This window comes from Chlamydotis macqueenii, chromosome 13 (assembly GCF_036417535.1).
Source record: "Chlamydotis macqueenii isolate bChlMac1 chromosome 13, bChlMac1.mat, whole genome shotgun sequence".
Taxonomy (NCBI): Eukaryota; Metazoa; Chordata; class Aves; order Otidiformes; family Otididae; genus Chlamydotis; species Chlamydotis macqueenii.
In genome coordinates this window covers 20,797,255-20,819,371 of record NC_141568.1, presented here as the reverse complement: position 1 = coordinate 20,819,371, position 22,117 = coordinate 20,797,255, and the positions used below count along the sequence as shown (strand labels likewise).

The window sequence follows — 22,117 nt, the reverse complement described above, 5'->3', positions numbered from 1 at the left end:
CCCGGCGGCCGCCAGTAGACCATCTGCCCGGCTCCCGGGTCGCTGTTGTTGCCGTCTCAGCGGGGCTCGCTCCCAGAAGAGCGGGGCCCCCGCAGCCAGGAGGGAGCCATCTGCCTGGCCCCGAGCCCTTCGTGCCACGCACCGCAGGGGCCAGCCCGGGAGCCAGCCCGCTGCCCGACGGCCTCCGGGGCACAGCCACAGGGGGTCACCACGGCCGGGGCTCGCTGGCCGAAATGGGCAAGCTGTGCTTTATTTTCTGCAGGGTATTTGCTCCCTTTCCCTCGCCTCTGCACAAACCAGGGGTGTTTTTGGAGCACCCTTGTGCCCACACATTTACGGTTTACTCTGTGTGCACGCAGGGACACTGAGGAACCGGCGACACCCACCCCATCCCATGGGGCTGCCCCAAGGCTTCTGTACCCCACGATTTGTGCCACGCTGAGGGCAACGACTGCCACATTCTCCATTTTGGCGTGTCTCTCATTAAAACACAAGCAGGAAATGACACTCCGAGAGAAAGGGACAAGCACCGGCGAGGAAACCCAACGAGCACGCACGTCAGATGACTGTCATTGCCACTGCAGGTGGAAAGGCACAGCAGGCAAACCTGATCTCCGGAGCTCTCCCAGTTACAGAGTCAGCTGCAGGGTCCGGGAAGTGCCCTCCATCACCCAGGGCTTGGACTGGGCATCACTCTGAGCCAGGTTTCAGTAACGAGCCTGCTCTCACTGACAGGGTTTCTACAAACTGGGCAGGCTGGGGCTGAAAGAGGCAAGGAAAGCCGTGGAATATTTTTGTCCTTTTTAGCTGTATCAAGTGCGTACGCCTACTGCCGCCCCAGGCTCAGTCTGCGGGCACTCATCTGCAATCACACAATCCAGGGTGCCCACATGAACTGGTTTTCATTCTGAATTTAAGCTTCCAGTCTATAAAAATGTACTGTTTTCACCTCCAAATTAATTGCTATTTGGAAAGGGACGAAGCAGGGCGGGACGCGAGGCCGTGCCAACCTGTCCCACTACCTCCCCAGCACCAACCAGTCCCTGGGCGCTAGGTGCAGCACCCAGCAATTGCCCACAGACGATTTCCCAGGCTGTAATTTCGGGGCTGGCAGCTTTGGGAGGGACACAACCGAAGGCGCAAGGGGCTTCCCATCCCTTGCTCCCCCAGGCCAGGGCCAGGGCCAGGGCCAGGCCCATTCCTGCCCTGTGCCGCCCTGCAGCCTGGTGCTTTTCCCCCCAAAACGAAAGCATCCGACCCGCACCGATAAGGTTGATGAACACTGAATAATTAAAACCCTTGTATCCGGTTATTATTTGATCAGACTGTCACCAAAGGGCACACAAACACACGCACAGATAAGGATGGCTCCACAGAACCCCATTTCTGCCGGAAACCGGGCTGAAACGCTGCACGCAACCTCCTTCTTTAGTGGCTGCGTGCAAGGACGTAACCAAGGGCCAAACGCAGCGGCAAACCTAAGTCAGGTACACTCTGTAATGAACATCATTTTCAGGCTCTCCCATCCCGCGTATTTTTTGAGGCCTCTTTCCCTTTTCCTCCATGTCTCTTCCCAAAACGCAGCCGACAGGAGCGACGGGCAGGGAACGCGGGAAGCGGAGCGGCTGCGTCACAGGGAGCCCGGCACAGGGCCGGGCAGGGACCAGAACGCTGGAGAGCAGCGTAACAAAGGTGAAATCAGAAAGAGGAGTGAAATATTCCTGTACTCAGCCACTATATGGTCGCTGCTTCCCTAGCTGATGGCAATGCAAGTCTACAGGTACCTGGTAAAAAATTATTCCAAATTTCATCGGCCACGATTACAGCCTCAGCCCCGGTCTGGCACTGTGTACAATGCGGAGGCATGGGGAAAAGCTCTCAAATTTCAAGATATAAGTGGTTAATGTTGCCTGATAAAAGTCCTTCTCATGATAAGGATTCAAGTGATAAAGAAGGTTAAAATAACTGAAACCACAATCTTGTTCTCCTGCAGCGATGACGGCTGCTGTTAGGAGAGTGTAAAGGAGGTGACAGATTGCCAAATTTTTCTTAACAAGGAAAAACAGTAGTTCTGATACTGTGAAAAACTCGCAGCGCTTCCTCTCTCTAGGAAGGAAATTCTTCCAAGGCTTTGCTGGCACGCTCCCTGTCCCCCCTTCACCCGGCATTTGTCCTCAGGCCCGCGCTGGCGGACAGGCCAGGCAGGAGGACGCCAGCACGGAGCACCACCAGCAGCTCCCGCTCCTCCGTCCCTCGGTGCAGGGCCGGACTAAAAATCTCTTTTTTTATCTGCCTTCAGCTAACGCTCTCATTGGTGCAGGTACCAAGCATAAACTAGAGCTCTACAACCTCTAAAACACAACACAGCTCTGTTTTTCCAGAAGGGTGGAAGCAGGGAGGGAAGAACGTGAAAGCCAAAACAAGCGGGTGTATTTCTTGTGGGATGTGCACTACAGATGAAATGCAAAGCAAGGCTCGCTCTCCCTCGAGGGTCTTTTTTCAAGAGGGAGAATAATAATAATGCAGTAATAATAAGCATTTATATAGCGCTTTACATTTTCAAAGCGCTGTGCAAACATCAACTAATGGGACACGGTAGAATAAGTAGTGTCTAACATGAGTTTATGTGCTGCATTGTGTTTTCCTACAAAGTGCCTGGGACTGTTTGTAAAATCAGATTCCCCCACATATTGACGGTTGTGCAAACAGATTTTCTTCAAAGCGGTGCAACAAAAGCATTGTTCTGTTAGTTACAGCCCGCAGCCCGCATATTTCCCTGTTCCGGCTCAAAGCAAAGGGTTTACACGGTTTCGTAGACACAAAATGCGTTTTGTTTCGTAAGAAGAATAGGTGCGCGACCTCCTTCGGACGATACATCATGACACAGACACCGCCGGCGTTTCCCGAGAGAACGGCGCGTGGACAGAACAGCAAGGCCACAGCACCTCGTAAGAGTATCCCTTCCTAGCTTTTCCCTTAATTCTGTTCCATAAAACTGACCTTCTAGGATAGGGAAGATGAAACAACCACACAGCAAACCCAAATATTATGAGCTGAACTATAATATTGGTGTTTCCTATCCAGCACTTCACAGCATTTAATAAACTCACTCTCCTCTCCAGGGGACAAACATTATACCTCTCTGCATACAACCAAAATGCAAAAAAAAAAAAAAAAAATCAGATAGAGAGAGAAATTACATGCACATTCATCGAGGACCATGGAGAAATCTGACTCCGGGTCTCTTCCAACAGCCCACAGTACCTTGTTAGTTTGCAAACTTCCCCTTCTTTATTATTAATAATTTGCTTCGTAGCAAAGCGAGGCGATTCTATCACGAGCCACAGCCCAGCGCGCTACAGCCGCGCAGACAGAACAAAAAGACTGCACAAGACCAAAGTGATTGAGGAATTTATTTTTTTTTTCCTGATATTCTCAAGCTAGGAATCAAACGCAAGTCAAAAACCGCCTGCTGAATATATCTACCTTTAGGCATGCGCTTAACTGTAAGTATATGAGTAATCCCAGCGGCTTCAGTTTTGGGGATTTTAATAGTTGTATGGTTTTCATAACTACAGGAAAAACCCTTTCCAACAAACTGCCAGCGTGACTCCCTGTTGTACTACACCACAATTACTGGAACATATTTGGTATTTCTCAAGAGGTTCAGATAATGAAGAATCCTCCAAATTTTCTATTAGCCCAAACTTAGGAACTCTGCATCAGGGAGTTAACGGCAGAACAGACAATGTATGTTAGGTACTGCGGAAGACAGAGAAAGAGACAAAAATATTTACAGAATTTAAAGCTCTTTTGAAAAACCTTACTTTTTTTTTTTTTTACAGCTCAGACTGCAGCCCAACCAATGCTACTGCACAAGCATGCTGAGCTATTTAAAGATCTCACTCTCTTTTATTCCTTTATACAAGAAAAGATTTCTTCGTATTTTCACACCACAATGTTTTCCCAGATCTGAACAAGATTAATAATAAATAGGGAAACACACAAGAAACCACTCTATTTTATTCTTTGATGTGCTATTGGTTTAACATTGAATCACAAGTGTCTACTAAAAAAAAAAAAAAACCAAACCACATCAGTAGTTATGCTTAGAAGGAAGTGGGTTTTTTAAAAAGCAAGGAAAGGTACAATGTTGTGGTTGCTTCGGGGTTTTTGTTAGTTGTTTTTTCTTTTTCTTCTTGGCAAACAGTCAAGTTTTTTTTACTTCCTATGACTAAAAATAAGCAAACAAGAGGGGAAAAAAAAGAGAAAAAAGAAAAAGATAGTCCTTTTCCAGCAGGGAAAGCCATGGAAATCTGCCACATCAGGAATAATGTGAATAAGGAGGCAAAGCCGCGCGAGGCAGTGCCGCAGCGCCCAGGCCAGGGCGGGCCCAAGGACACGGGGGCCGGGGCAGCAGAGGCCCTGTCCTTGGCAAAGCCATCGCTGCGCGACACCTCCAGCGACGCGGGCCAGCCGCCGCACGCGGCCGTGGGACACCCTGGTATTTGAGCGACCCACAGCCAAAATTCACCTAGGAGAAAGCAAGCCGGCGTAAAGCAGCAAAAGGAGCTGGGATTCCCCAGCGCGCCTCCCGTCAGCCGAGCACGGCGGGTAGAGCTGCATCTGCCAAAGGAGCGGTGGCGGTTAAGCGCCCGGAGCGCCCACGTAGTGACACGTGCTCCACGGCGACACGGGCCGTGGCGCAAGCTAGAAGCAGAGTAACAGATCTCCCTTTTTCCTGAGATATGTAACCTAACTTCTTAGGGGCATTACTTCCACTACCTTAGACAGTGAAGAAAATTGTTCTTCAGCAACACTGCCTCACGCAAGGCCGCTGCCAGCGACTCCCACCTGCACAGGTGCAGTGAGAGCTCGGCCAAACTCCCATCTCCAGGTGCCCTCCCGCTCCCTCACACCACGAGCGCCCTTGGCTTTGCCGGGGGACTGGGAGAGAGCAGCCAGCAGTGGTGCAGCTTGAGTCCACTCTTCATCTTTCTGTGAACGTCAGGCTGTGCTCACGCAGTTTTGCATCCTTTACTGCAGATCTGAGAATCTGCTTCCACAACAGTCATTTCTCGGACACATCTGCGGGGGTTTGTGACCTGCCCATCAGCCCACCGCAGACGTGGATGCGCACCCACATCCCGTGGGAGCGGCCGCAGTCCAGCCTCTTTTCAGGAAGGTTTGACCCAAACTGACGGCACATGAACACCGCCGAGGAGGATTGCCCTGCCCTGCCAGCGGAGAGCTACATGGTTACTTTTCTGATGGGCTGGTGGAAAAAACAGCTCCTGGAAGCCCTTCGCTAGGTAGGCAGAAGGACAAGGAGCCAAAGACAGAGGGAGAGCAAACCCATGGGATGAGCGCTCACCTCACGCAGCAGCGGGCAGAGCCGCAGGGCCACGCCAGGCAGCCAGGAGGCAGAAACCAGAGCGTCACCCTGAGCACAAGGCAGCGGCCGCCCCAGACAACCAGGATTCATCTCCACGCTCCCTTCCAGAGCAGTGGGGTTTAACATACGTCGATCTGCAGACTGCATTTAAGCCAGAACTAGTGTGTGGTTTTCCAACAGGGTAACATCAAATAAAAAAAATAAAAAAAATCTTCAACAAAAAAACCAAACCTGTTGGGATATGCCAATAAAAAAAAAAAAGAGTCAAACCAGCAGTAGACAGTAAGAACAACTGAACAGCAAATAAATTCCCTGTAACAAGAGCACCAACGGCCTTCAGCTTCGCAAAGCAGCAGGATGACTCCACTGCATCTCCTCTGCACAGTCACCACGGCAGGTCCCACCATGACCTGTGTGAACGGCCGGGGCCGGGCTCCGGGGACATCGCTCCGCAGGCTGGCCGTGTCCTGCCCCTGCCTCCGTGCCTGCCTCCCTCCCCGCAGGCATGGCTGGCCCGCGGAGCCCTGCCAACACACCTCGGGAACGCAGGCACGTTCTCCAGAACCACAAGGAGCAAAACCAGTAATGAGTCAAGGGAGGAAAAACCAGTGAAGAGGTTCCCACCTGGGGAGGAAAGCCTGCTTCGTGTAGGCATTTCCCCAAAGCAAAACACTCAGAAGCTTCCCAAGCTCCAAGGTAGGAGAGATGCTGGGGGAAGGGGAGCAAAGCTGCTAAAGGGGCTCCCCCAACATTTTCACAGGCTACAGGTATTGGGAAGAAAACAGGAGAGAAGGAAGGCAGAGAGGACAGTGTCAAAAGGTCCATTACGCAGAATCACACCCTCATGTGAGGCAGGATTATTTCCTGCTCTTATTAATCTGCAGCTGCCCACTCGATACAAGCACTCAAATACTGCGGTATGTACTGCTCTCCTGGGTGGAACAGCACCGGGAACAGCCAGTTTCCCCACCAGTTCCACAGTCCGGCTAGTTTTCCTTCAACCCATCATCATCTATCCATACATAAAAAAAGAAAAAAAAAAAAAAATCAAAGTACTTGATTTCTACCTGAAGATAAGCTTTCATGAGGTGGTTTAGGTTTGATGAGCTGGGATACCTGCCGTCCCGATGCTCGGACACACACGCGCAGTGGAAGAGGCCATAGGGTGTGGAGCTAGACAATTAAAATTAAATTCTACAGAATTAAAACCTGTAGAACCAATATTGCATTTTTTAAAGATTAATTTAAAGGGAGTTTTCCGACAGCTCTCTGAATGACAGCATAACAAAACAATTTTGCTTCCTTTTTCCTCCGTGCTGCCCCTGCTCCGGAGGCAGCCAGGACCCCCCAGGCCGCTGGAGACAGCGGTTTCTCTACCTGCCTTCTTCTGTTTGCTCAGGTTTTGGGCTGTGCCGGCTCTGCTTGCGCCAGTCAGACAGCAGCCGGTTTTTAAGCCACCGGTCTGATGTCTTCAGCTGCGCCGCTGACAGCTACGGCGCGCAGAGCAGATCTTGGCCGGCCGTGCGCGGGGATACAAAAACCTCATTTACAACTTGGCACCTCAAGGAGGACAGGGTGGTTCAGCAGCAGGTGACAAATTAAAAGCTCATCTTTCCATGCATTTTCTTTGAAGCCGCATTTTGAATATAGACCCACTGGCAAGGAGGGAAAAAAAAAAAGTGACGGGAATCCAATCAGTGGACTCACGCACTAGCGTTAGGCAAGACTCCGTACAAGATCTGAGGACAAGCACTCAGTTTCATTTTAAAATGCCTCATAGCATGTTGTACCATCCTCCTAAAGGATGCTCAGAATTAGACTCAAAGTACGTCTTTATCTTAAAAAAAAAAAAAAAAAAAAATCATCTGAAGGTCACAGCTTTCTCACCCAGAGTTGCCTACCACACTCGTCACAAGCTGTCACCGCCAGAAACACCATTTTTGCCATATAAACCTAGGACAGACATAAATAAGGCACAATTCACACACAGCCCTCCTTCTCTACTTTTCCATCCCAGGATTTTCAGTACCCTGCCACATCCCACATGCCCTCTGGGGGAACGGTCTGGTCAGTAAAAGCAAAGGAATTAAGAAGGGCAAGGCATGCCATTTTCCTAGAAATAAAGGAGGCCACAAGCAAATCACCTGGCTGCGATGCATCCACAGCACCAGCAATAAATAATACACAAACCTGGCACTGCTATGTAACCCAGTGTACCTTTACTCCTCTGAGTAATTTAATGAAGCAAGAGAAATCTGAGCAAGAGCTTGAGTAAGTAAATTAAAGCAAAGCTGTGTTTACCTCTCAAGCAAAATAGGCAGAAGGCTGCTGCTTTTTTCAGAGCAGAAGGCAGGCTGGGGCATCAGAAAAACTTCCTTGCATTTTGCAACCACATTAGTTGGTCAAACAGAAGATACTACCCACTCCTCCAGCCCTCCTCCTTCACGTACAAGTGACCACATATTACACACTACGTGTATTTGCGTACATTCACACAACAAGTACCGAAAGCCTACTTTTTCCAGTTACCACCCCGAGCAACTCTTCCCGGCAAAACCCCGAACGATGAGGAGCCCTCACAGGCCAAGTTCAGGTCATAAAATAGTTGAAACTTCCAGAATTAACGACTGCAATCGCAGTGGTCCTCAGATTTCTCTGTATTAAACAGAAAATAACTATAAACCACAACAGATACGCTCCTCCAGACAGGCAAGCACGGTCACTGTCCATTAAGAGCAGAAAAGCTACTTTTTCAGGTGTTTCACATTTCTAGGGTTTACTTTCCTGCTTAGGCTGACTCACACCCTTTTCCATAGGGCTGGAGTCACTTCTCAGATCTGCTCCTTCTCTCAAACTAAAAGTTTGAGATAATATAGACACAGCGCCAGGTAAGTAAACCTCTGTGCCAAAACTCTGCCCCTAATCATCAGGCACCCTCCATCCTCAAACCCCAGCAACGGATTTCCCGGTTTCCGTGCTTTATTTCCATCCTCCTTTCAGCATTTCTGCTTCCCCAAGTACCAAGTTCATCCTTCCACCACAGGTTTGCTCTCCCTCCTGCTAGCTTTCCAACTTGCGGGACAGGAGATGAGAAGGATGCAGAACCACAGTCAATTTTGCTCACCTGAATCTGTACCTGCTCAGGTACAGACGTTACACACAACCCAGGATTCCTGCAACGCTGTCGGGCAGCTCCCACCGCACGGCTGCATCCTCTGCACCTTGAGCCTTCCCAGCCCTCTCCTAAACCCCCCCAGCATTGACCCTTCCCACCAAATCTCTTTGCTTCTCTTGCTCTTGCAATTGCAATGCAAGAAATGAGAATAAAATCCCATCCCCGCTAAGGCCAGTAGGAAACACTACCACCAAAACAAGAGAGGCTTCACTCCATGGCTGATACAAGCCTAGGGCTACTCACGGTCTTCCAACATCAAAGAAACCTTGATTAACACCCTTAGTTCTCCAGCAGATTCAGGGAGCTTGGACTTATGCTGTCAGCTTACATTTAAACATCCCATCCAGCTCCAATTAGCATCACAGGGAAAAACTGCACTTACCCCACAACCTGAAAAAGGAGGTCCTAGATGCTCATCCAGTGAAGGATTTCGCCTCTGCCTTGCCCCAAACACCCTCTTTTCTGAGGGCACAGCAACTCTGTGCCTTTATTATCTTCATATCCTCCCAGTTCACCACCACGAGAGCCAAGTTCCAGCCATCCCAGGAGCAGGCTCAGCCATCCTGCCCCAACGGGAACCCAGAAACACCTTGTCTCAGCCAAGTGAGGGTCATCAAGAGAGGAGCAGAGCTGCTAATTTAAGCACGGGTCCTGTCAGATGCCTGGAACCTCACCCCCATTTCTAAATTACCTGTAGGCAAATGCTACACAAACCCAGTAACGGCTTTTGTGAGTCCGATTGATCGGGTGGTTAAACTCATACAGTCAGCAGACAACTGAGGGAGGCGTATATTTTAATGGCAGACCTGGAAACAAAGGAATTTTGATTAGCCTTGGGACCAGAGGGGGTAAAAATACTGGTTTAGGATTTTTCCCAGGATATGCATATTAAGAACTTCTCTTTTTGCCCTCTGCGTATTTTTTTTTTTAATATTTGGAAAGCAGAATTAGGCCACATTTGACCAAACCTCCAGAGCCCAGCAGGAGCCAACAGAGACTGGAGCGCAGCGACTTTTTAACTCCTGTACTTTTCACTCCTAACAGGATTTCACCAGTGAGCGACACGTCTTCTGTAGCACTATCGGAGGCTCGAACAATCCGCCTCTCTACAAGCAGGGACCTTTCCCTCCGCTTTGCTTTAAAACTCAAACACATTGTTTACTTTCTCTAACGTGAACTGGAAATAACTTCTGCGTAAGGAAACTCCAACTGTTACGCTGCTGAAGCGGCCTTCGTCATCAGTCCCAGACTCCAGGAGAAGACGACAGCGGGCGATGCTACAAAGGGAGCCGAGATCAACCCCACTAGAAAATCGCCCAGAAGAAGGCACGGGTAGGCTGGGCTTTAAATGAGACCACGACTGAGATTATTTCACCTGCAGCGTACCCAAGCGAGTCCTTCAGGGCTCCGGAGCGGCCGTTATCCAGCAAAGGAAACGCTCCTCTGCCACAAAGGCTGCCTTCCATTTGTACTTGCCACTCCGCGGTCGCAATAAGTCCTTTACTGTTTGTTCAGCTCTTGAAAGTCCCGTAAAGCATTCACCGTTCACCTGTCACACTGCACAAACGGAGCCCTTTGAAATGAAAATCTGAAAGGAAACGTGTTAGTCAACGGCTGCTGCAGCAACAAGCCCGCCCGACACCAGCGCAAGCCTTCAGGCAGGTAATTCACTTCAACACGAGACCGGCGAACAACAGTATGTTTTATTTAATTAGGATCAACAGAAGAGATAAACCTCACAGCAGGGCGGGTAATGACAACATTTCAAAAATAATTCATGCCCAGGTAACGAAAGGGCAAATTTCAATTACACAAAAAGCGAAAAAGTTGACTTAATATATCCAAGGGGGAAAAGGGAAAAAAATTAATAATTGTACTGCCTACAATTAACAAGTGGCATTTAGAAGCTCTGCAATTTGGCCTTTCTGTTGCCTAATCTGCGGCTAGAAAGGAAAAGGTTTTCCTTCTAAGTAAACGCAAACAGTGTAATGAAGCTCCTTATCACTGGATTCAGACGGGTATTGCAGCGCTAGCCAAAATAAGCCGTACAGTGGGAAGCTAACGCCATACACCAATTCACTCTACCGCAACAAGACGTGTGAGCATCACCCAGTTTCCAACCCCATCGGATCCCTTTGTTTGCGCTTCAGGAAACAAGCCATCGCAGGAGGTCGAAGCTGGAGCCTTCTGTAGCTGGAAATGTCACAAGAGACCGTTCAGTCTCCGCGCATCCTACCCCCTAGAATGACACGACTCCAATAAACCACCGTAATTCCCACATACGTACACAACTAGGTGTCCTCAAGAAGATGTAGCACTTGGGACTGGCACCACCTTGCTTGTCTAAGAGCACAAGGAACCAGCTTCCCTGCATTTACTGCTGGACATCGGGAAAGACAACGCAAAAGAATCGACTTCTGGGCTCAAGAGGTCCGTGGAATAAAGGCTCGTGCTACGGAGAGCTCCGAGCTGGTCCGCACCCGGCTCCAGCTCCCACCCGCACCCTCTGAGTCCACATCCACCAACGACGCATGCACCAGAACCAGACCCCCCGCCACACCACCATTTGGCAGCCAAGATTTGGCAGGAGTCTGTAGTGGGTTTCTGTGAGTAGCATTTCACTACTCCAGCGCATTTACGGGGACACAAGGGAAGGTAATAGCCTCCTTTTCCAGCGGTGCTTAAGGAGAGTACTGATGGGGCGATGAGGGGTTGATGCGGGCATTTTTATAAGACAGTTCAGTTATTGTGGGTAATTAATAATCTTTTGTTTAAGAGAATATTATAATACATGAAAAATAAAAATTCTCTTTTCAAGATCGCAGGCTAACACATGAGACTAAGAGATTATTTATTTTCTTAAAAAAACCGCAGTCTGTGTTTTTCAAATGTTGCGAAGAACCAAAGCTGATTTCACAAATTGGAACTGGGAGGGAAGACACAAATTAACCAGTCCAGGAAAAATAACCGCGTGAACAGCTAAGAGCGCGTTTATCAAAACAGAAGCAAACACTAATCCTGCAGAAAGCATGCTCCTCCGCGGAGCCAGTTGTAACGCGTTTATCCCAATAACCGGGCGCCGGGTGCCACCCCGGGCGCTCGGCTCCGCACGTTTCACCAGGCTGCAGCCACTCGCCCAGGCTGCACCTAAAAGTCACGCTGGCACCAGACAAGAGAGACAACCGGCGCGAGGCCCCGTCTACGATAAGCCAATTTGTATTTACGCACGCTTAACGCGTCTACCAAACACCATTTTTATATCCAATTCAGAGGATGGCATGAACATCTGCTTTCACTTCAAGACATTAATTTTCAATTATTGAGGAAAAACAAAATAAATCCTGACAAATTACTGGTAACTGTGGAATCTTTTGTTACTCCATTAGTTTATAATAGCAATTTAGAAATCCTACAATTAACGTCCTAACAAGAGCTCTCTGATTATTTTTCTGCACGTGTCATCTGAAGCAATTCAGCAGTGAATGATGTTCTTTAGCTTGCACTGATTGTACACAAGTATTTTTGAAGAAATAAAGAGGAGGAGTTCTCCGGGAGCCGCTACCGTTACGCGGTAGCTGTTTTTCATCGATGGCTCTAGATGTTGCATCACTAAAACTACGAGATTTCTATTTACTCGCCGTTTAATATTGAAACCTTTTGCGTTTCCCACTCTTCTCAATTTTTGGCCGCGTTTATTCATTACGTTCGCCGAGACCAATGGGAACAGGCCACAATAAAAAGCTGTTTGCACACAGGCAGGAGTTGGAGTCAGTAGAACCAGTTAAACACCACCCAGATCCCGTCCAGGAAAGCATACCGGGGGGAGAGGAAGGCAGGAGAACGGGACTCGCAGAGTTCAGGGGAGAAGGCTGCCTGGCTTGCAGCAAAATACACAGGCAAAAATTAAAAACTGCAGGCGAATCCCCGAAGGCGGCGCTGGGTCTACTACGCGGATTCAAATGCTCTCAGGGCGCCAGCCCCGCAATGAAACACCAACATCTCCAATTATTCCTAATCCCCCAAAAGCTACACTTGATAAAGAACAATCAGCAGCGTAATCTTGTTTGATATGAGTTTTATCAATTTTAGCTGCTGCTCTCACTGTATCAATAACGTTCCGCCGAAACTTGAACGAACTGTAAAATTAAAGGATAATCGCACAAGTCTCTTCTATTTGGCAATTATGATTATACTTGTCAAAATTTAATTTGCAGAACGTACTGTTCCACTACCTTCAGGTTCTTCTCCATCAGCTGGGAAAAAAGGAAAATTATATCTTTAAGACAAGTATGAAAGACATTGTTACTTCCACAGTCAACTCTGTAACTGAGCTCCAACATTGTATAATTGACTTTGCAAGCAGAACAACAGCAATATAACAAAGAAAATGTCAGTGTTTTCACAGCGCTAATCTATAGCACTAGGAGGGCCTCCCGCTGTCAGGCAGAGCTGACAATACAATAGCTTTCAAAGGGATATTACCATCACGCTTTTATTCTTGACATCAATCAAGACAAAGAGAATCCTTCTCACAAGACATTCCAAATCCAGCCTTTGTACAAGCAGATAGGTAAAACAGCATTCCTTTGAAGAAGATCATTCATAGCAATCAACTAATTGGAACTCAGCAAATGGCCGAGGTATTTTTATTTACTTTGCGGGTAACGGAGCAGCGAGCAACCCCCCTTTTCTCTCCTTGACTGACACAAATGAGGCAGGTAGGGTGTGAATCGAAAGTTTCTATCAGCATTTTTTGCCAACTGAAAGCAAAAAAATATGACAGCAGTTGTGCAACTTCAAGTAGGATAACAAATCTAGACTTAATTAGTGCACTCTTTTGCAAAACAGTCTGATTACCAACTAGCACGTTTATGCACCAAATCCCCTCGCAAGCTGACAGCAATTTGCAGAACTGTCAAATTCCGCCCCCAAAGTGCGTCTGACGCGCAAAACCTTGTGCCAAGGCGAGTCCGGTCCCCACAAACTGCAGTCAAGCAGTTCCTCAGCTGCGAGGACACGGGCCTGGGAACCGGGGAGCTGCCGTCCCCCGCACCGCGGCCCTGCATGGTACAGAGGGGCTTCCAGAGGCCCCAGGTCGTCCCACGAGACGTTCAACCCCAGTTCAACCCACAGGAACCACGACGCACGCCCGCCTCCCTCAGCCCCCGCAGCGGCCCGGCTGCCAGCCGCTGCCCAGAACAAACTTTTGAGGACGTCGGCGTCGACATCACTCGTAACGGGGGGACGGAGAGCGCGTCTTGATGTTGACGCCCGTGCTATGGCTCTGGGGTGAGGACCACGTGGCTGTAACGACACCGAGCAGGGTAGGACTCTTCCTCGTGGGCAAGCGAGAGCCCTCGGCAACGAGGTTACGGGCCGCAGGGCCAAAGAAGGGTCTGTGCCGAGGAAAACTACTTCCACGGGCTTCGCCTGTGATGTGAAGTAAAGCTCCAGAGCGGGCCAGTGTTTTACTCCATCACTGTCACCGAAGCATTTATTTTGTAAGGCAACAAAGGCTCAAGCCCTCCTGCTTTTCCTCTGCCCTCACTGATCTGAAAGAGCCTTCCTCTAAGCCAAGCAGAACTTTGTCCCCGGCCACCAGCTACGAGGTTAATATCTTCCAGTTCGCACAAACTCGTGGTCAAAACACAGCAGCAAATCGTAAATCCCACGTCAGGGGAACGTCCGCGGCTACCGCCGGAGCCGCAGCTGCAGGAACCGCTGCGCGTCTCTGCCAGGCTGAACCGGAGACCCGGTAACGCGGCACAGGGGCCGCACGACCCGCGGCTGCGCGGGCGCCCGGTTCTGGTTTGCAATCGCTTCATTTTAAACAACGCGCATCCAAGAGTCGTCAAACGTTCCACACTTCCGTCCAAGTCAGCCACTTCTTTCAAGCCAACACCGCTCCCAGTTAACGCGCGGGCAAGTTGCTTTTGCAGGCAGGATAATCCCTCTCATCGCGGGCACACGCCGATGCTATTTTAGCGCGCAATCTTTCTGAATGAAAAGGGACGCACAAATCTCAGCAGCGGTTCATAAACAGCAAAGCTGCTACGCAAAGTGAAATAAATACACGGAAAAGGGAAGAGCGGTAAAATCATTACAAGTCCTAAATGCTACGCATATATCCAGGTAATTTATGCTTGTTTTCTTCTCAGCTGAATTGGGAAACCTGTGACCTCAGAGTGCCTTTATTTATTACATCTCAATTATTTCCATGGAAACATGTACTGTGGCAATCTACCGGGTTGCCAGCTCCCTAGACCACAAAACGTATACGACAGACTTTTTAAAAGCAGACGATAGGGATGAATATAAAGAAAGGAAGAAATTCTTTACACACACGTGTGAGTTGTCTCCCATTATCCAGAATTTCACCCAGATTCAGCCCGCTCCTCAGGCTCCCTGTTACTCAGCTCACGCGAAGACCTGCAATTTACAGCCAGTTTATGCTGGAGCTGAAAACACAGGGGGTTTTTTTGTGCCTAGAGACTACAGAAATATTTAGAATCTTTAAAAACTGGGCTTCACCCAACTCACTGTCGCAAAGACCTTCTAGATATTTCTGCATGGCAGGGATAATGTTCCTTTAGCTATGACTTGCCAGTAAGTTACCTGCTTCGATCCATAAAAACGCCTTTGTAAACAGCGATCAGCTCTCTATCAGAATCAGGGTCAACATTTCATTATAAAGTATCGACCCCTTGCGAGAGATATCGCCGCCTAAAAAGCAGTGAGGCAGGGAAAAAAATAAAAAAGACTAATAAACAGTAAATACCTAACGTTATCATGGCACGAGATGTCAGTGTTTACTAACGGAGCTCCTAGAGCGAACCCGGTTTTCACCGGTACGGAACTATTTCCCGAACGTTAAACGTTAACGCTTTAGCACAGAAAAATACTGAAACCTCCAGAGGCCTGGCCACTAAACGCCATCCCCTCGTCCCAGGGAAGTCACGACCCAAGGCCTGCGCCGCCGCTCTCAAACCGCAACCCTTTTGGTTTCAGACAACGTATTTCAGAGCATCCCTTCCACACAGCTCGAGCTCTGCCCTTTCTTCCGCCCGCCGACCGTAACGCTCGTCTCCCCGTTACCGAAGCGGCTCCTCGAGCAGAGCTCGTCCGGGCTCACGGCGGGTCGCCACGCCACGCTGCAAACCCGCCCCGCAGCACAATGCTGAAAGGTACTGCTAGTCTGGGGGAAAAGGGGCGCCGCGTTTTGGATACAGACGAAGGACTGACTTTACAAAAAACTTCCTGAGCGTCTGAAGTGCACGCGACTTAGGCTGCGACCGCCTGTTAAATAGCAGAGATTCACAAATAATGTAAAATGGCCCTGGATGGGGCTCCCAGTCCTCCTTCAGCCGGTCGATTAACCGCATGCTTATTTTGGCCACCCACAAGTTATTTCATTCCGAACCCTTCAGGCTTTTGGTTTCATCTTTTGGGCGTCCAGAGTGACGATCCTTTTGTGCTACGACAACAAAGCCCCCGGCCCACGGAGTTGGCGACTCCTGCTTTGCGCAGAGGACAATAAAGCCTCAGCCAAGGACCAGCCAACCTCCGCGCGGCTCGGGAGCGAACGGCTTCGGGAACGGCACCCATTCGCTCACAAGTCAAAAAAGCCAGCCAAGGCGCGGGGCTGGTCCCGGCCCTCCCTTCGCGTTTCGCCGGCTGCTGTTTTTCTTACGGAGGTAAAGAAAGAGGAGGTTTTCAACACCTCTTCACTGCTGACGGCGAAGAAGACACCAAGTTGAGCATTTCACCTTTATTCAGGCAGATTTTGCTCAACGCGGCCAAGCGTTCTGCCAAGCCCAAGCAAGTTTTCCACCTCCTGCCCGCTCAAATCGGTTTTCATTCTCCCTTTTCTTTTTCAAACCGCTACTCCTCCACGAGAAACGTTCGGTTTTGGGGGCGAACCGGCGACAACGCGAGCGTGGGGTGTCCCCACCCCACACCCCCCCCTTTCCCCAGCCCGCCCAGCATCACCGATAAACTTTCCTTTTCCCGGTAGCTATGCTACCGGCTTCTTTTCATCGTGGTACCCACGCAAGCATCTCCCCCCCCGGAAAGGACGGCGGGCGGGCGGGCTCCCCACGCGGGGCGGCCGCCCCGCGTGGGGAGCCCGCCCGCCCGCCGTCCGTTCCGAGGAGGGAGGCGGGGAGGGGGGGTCCCGCCATCACCGACCCGTACCGGATGGGGGGGGATTCGCAATCCCCGCCAAACCGGGACCCGGTCCTGATTGGCGGCGGCGGAGGGGATGCCTTACCTTTCACCGAGCGGGGCTTGGCTTGCTTCCTCCTGGACATGTCCGGGCGCCGTGTTTCGTCCTCCTCCTCCTCCTCGTCTTCCTCCCGTCCCTGCCTTCCTTTCCTCTCGCTTGCCTTTTTTTTTTTTTTTTTTTTTTCTTCTCCCACCCCCCCCACCACCACCTCCTCCAAACTTTGCGAGGCGAAGCGGCGGCAGCGGGATCGATTATTGGGTTTTTCTCACTTCTAGTGCCTGTTGCAATGCGGCAAGTTCAACTTCTCTCTCCAACCCCCTCGGGCACCTTCCCCCCGGGGAAAAAAAAAAAAAAATTAAAAAAAAATAAAACCACAGGAGCAACAGTTGCAGGGTTTTTTTCCCCTTTGTTGGGTTTTTTTTTCCTTCCCCCCCCCCTTTCCTTCCCCCCCTCCCCTCCTTGGATGTGCAAATCCTACCGACGCACGGCGAGCCCGGCCCGCGCCCCCCCCCGCGCCTTTTTGTTCTCTTTAAAGTTTGCAGGCGCCCTGCGGCTCTCAGTCCGGCTGGCACTTTCCGAATAATAATACAAAAAAAAAAAAAAGGGGGGGTGAAAAAAAAAAAGCAGCAGCGCAGCGGAGCCCTGCACGGGGCGGGGGGTCCCGGCTCCGCGGTGGGGAGCGCGGTGTCCGAACCCGCGCCGAGCACCGGCCCCGGGGGCGCGACCTGGTTGCTGGTTTTTTTTTTTTGGGGGGTTTTTTTTTTTTTTCTCCCCCCACTAAATCCTCCCCGGGCGGCGCGGGGCCCCCCTCCCTCCCTCCCTCCTCTCCCGCCCTCCCGCCCGCCGCCGCCGCCGCCGCCTCCCGCGGCCCCGCCGCTTCCCGCCGAGGCCGGAGGGTCCGGTTCTAAGCGAGCGGGGGCGGCCGGGCCCCGGCGGCGGCGGCGGCGGCGCGGGGCCGGCGGTGCGCGGAGCTGGGCGGGTTCCCCCCCGCCGCCCGGCCGCGGCCGACGCCTCCCCCGGCACGCACGCACTCGGCGGGACGAGGTGAGCGCTCCCTCGCAGCGGGGCCGGGGCCGCTAGCTGCCTCCATGGGTCACCCGCGGGAAGGCGGCACCGCTCCTGCCTTCATCGCTGCCGCCGCTGCTGCCCTGGGCTTTTATTTTCTTTAGCTCTCGCCAGCCTCCCTCTCTTTTCTTTGTCCTGGCTCCTTTTCCTCCTCCTGATCTTGCTGCTGGGGCTGCAGTGCAGACACACATAATAAAGCCAGGCTTGGCTGGAAATGTAGCTGAGTCCCAGCAGGAGGATGTGAGGAGTGGAGTCCCGGCGGGGGAGCGCTCTGATCCCGTAGGGAGCCCCGCGCAGCCTGCGCCGATCAAGACGGAGAAGAGAGCCAACAGCACCGAGCCATGGACGGCCCGGGAAATACAGCGGCCGCCCGCAAAACGCGGACCGCCAACGCGGACCGGACTCCCCCCTCCCCTCCCCTCCCCTCCCCGCCCCGCCCCGCCCCGCAGCACCGCACCGCACCGCACCCCCAGCCTCGAGTTCCCGCGAAGGCGAATGGCCGCCGCGGGGAAAGCGGGGGTGAGGGGGGATAAACCGCCACCACCCCCACACCGCTCGGCTGCTTCTGCGAAGATTTATTGACTTTGCCTTTCCCAACGCGTTAAATTGACAGGAGCTGGGGTCACCCGCTGCAGGGAAGGTTCCTTCTGGAAAAATCCGAAGCGTTTTAAACTCATTAGCCCACCGAGCCGAGTAACAAACGAACACACTCCGGATAAACGCTTGGCGAGTTCCTGCTCCCACGCAGGTTTGGTTTAGGAAGAAGGCGCGGTGTTAGTTTCACACAGCCGGCCCCGCTCGGTAGGAGGAAGGCACACCCGGTGCTCCACGCGCCCTGCCCTGACCCGCGCGCCAGGCATCCCCTGCCCAGCACGTGGTGGCCCCTGCCGTCACGACAGCCCGGGCGGCGGTGCGCCGGGACACCAGAAGAGGAGGCGTCTGCCACAGAAGGAGTCCGGGGGCTCTGTTTTGTGTCAAAGAGCCCTGGCAGAAGTACCCCGAGGTGCTTGCTCAGGCTGTTGGGTGGGTGTTTGGTGGTGATTTTCTGGTTTCTTAAGGTTTGACAGAAACCATTGGCTTTATTAACACCACACCTAATAGAGGTTTACAGTTCCCTCGTGCTGTACGACTCCAGCTTACCACCACAGACCGGACGTAGGGGAACAAAAGGTTTCCCGTGACACCGCCAAAATCGAGACATGCTTCCTCTGCACTGCTGCGCTAAATATCGAACCGGGGGTTCGGAGAGGCTAACCCAGGCCAAAGAGTTTGTGGCCCCGATCCTCATCCCAATAAAAAATGGGGATAACGCTAGTCGACGGAGATTCAGCGTTACAAAGGCCAATGTGGTACCGGTTTCCATAAAGACATAAGCAGGGTTGAGAAGGAAAAAATAAAATGTTGTGGCATCAATCTGCCAAAAAAACGCAACCAGGATCGTTGGTAAATTTGGTCAGCGTGACCCTGGATCCCTATCTGTGCAGCGTCAGAGTCGGATCAGGAACAGAATTACTTCTGTATCCTCCTCTTATTGGAGAGGCTTAATCCCCAGGCTATCAAATTGTTTCTGTTCTCTCACTGGCCCAATGAATATTTAATTATTCTTACAAAGCAGAACAGCTTCAGCAGGACAGATTCTCATCCCAGAATGTGCCGGCGGTCGGGCACTCTCAGAGGAGTTCAGAGACCCAAATTCAAATCCCTGTGCAATCAGGCAAAGAGGGGATTTCAACCTTAGTTTTACACATTCCACTTGGCAAGCAATTCCCAAGCCCCGTCGCCATCCAGAGCCCCTTCCCCATCCAGCCCTCTGCCTCCACGTTTTCTGTACTTTTTAAAAAAAAACATTTTACATGCCAGAATTAAAATGAGCCATTTCTACAACTTTCCCCTTTTTTTTTTCAATTCACTGAGAAATCTATAAATTTTATTTTCTTTTTTTTTTCACCTTCTTTCTTATCAGAGGGTTTATTTGCAAGCCCCTACCTGGTTGGGAGCAGCTCTTGGCAAGGTGCGGAGCCCTGGTCTGAGCATCCCAAACCCCTCCCACGAAAATGGTTCTGGTTCGCTCTCAGGGCTGTCCTCAAAGCAGCAGCGCCCTTGAAACCATGGCTTTCCATGCTGGCATCTGTGGAAAAACACACGGTTTATAGCTAGAGATGAAGAAAGGGGGAAGGCAGGTTTGACATTAAAAAAAAATGAAACACATACATAAGTCTGCCTTTAAATGTAGAGTGCGCATCTATAATTATTAATTCATCCCTCTCTATTATCTTCAAACCCAGCAATGCACAGATTTCCTCCAGGCCCTGCTCCGCAAGCACATCTCTGTTCCGCGGAGTTTTTCGACGTGTGCCTAAACGCTTTGCTGCTCTGTCGTCACAACACCTCCTCCGCGTATTCTCCTCCGGACACGTGCACGGGGAGTTCGTGGGGTTCCCCTGGCCTCTGGTCCTGCAGCCACTCCCGAGCGACGGAAGCCTTGGAACCCTGCCGAGCACCCCCGAGAAACGCAGGGTTCACGCACCCAGGCTCCCTTCCCCACGCCGGGAGCTAAAACTCCCCTTGTCATTTACACAGATGCATTCCAAGAGCACTAATAACAAGGGAAGGCTTCACAGGCTTTATTCAAATATTTAAGGCAAATGACACCAGCCTGTGCGCTAATTTAATAAAAATACATTTAATAATTTAATTTCATTATGGTAATTTAAGAACAGAATAAAAATACATTTTGAATCTATTCTCGATCTTGTTTCCTCACAGATGCCTTTGCGCTTTATTCGGGGGGATTGTCACGAAAGCACAAAACCGCGAGTTTCCAAGTGCAGAGCTGTTCTCTCCGGAGCCTCCTGTGGCTCTGGAGGATGTCCACCTCGTCAGGTCGCTGGGGCAATGTGGATGCTGCATTCTCCACTTGGGACCACTTTTGGGGATGTCACTGTCTTCTATTGTACATGGCACAGCTCCGACACTGCCGGTGAGAGGGAGCCGGTACGGAGATGCAGTGGATATTACTCCATCCACACCGGATGGAGAGCACCCAGAATATTAGTGCTTACCCTTGAGGTTTCCCCACATGATTACGCTGAAGGCAGAGAGCTGGCACAATGTTATCCCAGGTAGTTCCACCCTGGCAGCGTTGGAGGAGACCGCCGGTGGTCTGGCCTCACTGTGGGGAACACGGGCAGGATGACCAGCGTCTCCATCGCGTATAGATTTATTGGCATCTGATACGGGGAGCAAAGCCCTGTATATTTCTATATAGAAACATCATTATTTGGAAAATATTTCCGAATTAGTTTGAAATTACAAGTTACATAAAAATAGCACAGTTGTGCAAAGGCAAAAAATAAAAATCTATGGGACAGCTGGGATGTTTAATGAGGACCGAGGGAGTTAGGCACCCCATGGGCCGAGTCTGCTTCGGGAAATCCAGCCTCCGTAAGGATTTAAACTTTTTAAAGTCAAAAAGAGGAACACCTTCGACACATAAAAGACTGATCTGAAGGACACCGAATGACCAGGCAGCACAGGGGAGGTCACCTTAATTGTGGAGCAGCCAGTAACAGAATCAACCTTAAATTAAAGAGTCTATCATCCGCATAGACCCAATTAAGAGATGCCGCACAACATCTAAGAGAAATGTGGCAAAATGCGAGTGCCCCAGGAAAAGCCACATCGCGTATCTGATCAGAGGGCTTCTGTGCAGCTAAAAAGACCACGGGAACCAGCCAGCGCCGTAAAACAGGAACCAGCCGGTGCCGCGACCCGGTGCCCACCGCACCTCCACCCTTGCCAGCCCTCGGCAGGGCAGGGATAGGTCCAGCTGAGGTTTGGCGGAGGCAGGCGAACACCTGAGCTCTCTGGATCTGCACAGGAATACAGGCACATCCAGGAAACTACTGAAGGACTGGCTTATTTCTTAAAAGGAGATAATGTTGCCAAAGCAGACGGCACAATGCACGCATTCAGCGGAGAGCCAAATGTCACAGTGGATACAGCTGCAAGACAGTGTCGCTCTTTATTTACAGGAAAATATGTCAGATGGGGAACACAAAGGCATCGTCGGGATAAACATGGGACCGGAGCACACAAAGGCAGGCGGCATCCACAGCGCATCAGACAACCTGAATAAAAGCCCCGACTACAATACCAGCCTGGTTTCTATGGTGTTCTTGAGTTAATGCCTCCGAACACTTTACATAAATAAATAACTGGCATCCCCCGTTTCAGGCATAAGAGAGGACTGACATAG

The 22,117-nt window shown here is 50.8% G+C and overlaps 1 protein-coding gene across 4 annotated transcripts in view; it reads right to left on the bottom strand.

Moving 5' to 3' along the window:
• ZNF423 (zinc finger protein 423) overlaps positions 1-18,170 on the bottom strand; it is a 221,257-nt gene extending 203,087 nt beyond the window's left edge. For 2 of the 4 annotated variants that reach the window (XR_015260060.1, XM_086758434.1), the window contains exons 1-2: positions 17,826-18,170; positions 16,840-17,121 (exon numbers count right to left, since the gene is read on the bottom strand). Coding sequence is in view for 3 of the 4 variants with exons in the window: in XM_086758434.1 (XP_086614560.1) it covers positions 16,840-16,879 (40 nt within the window). In the remaining variant the exon portion in view is untranslated. The remainder of the gene's footprint in view (positions 1-16,839; positions 17,122-17,825) is intronic. The other 2 variants (XM_086758432.1, XM_086758433.1) reach the window with 2 other exon arrangements.
• Positions 18,171-22,117: the final 3,947 nt, after the last annotated feature.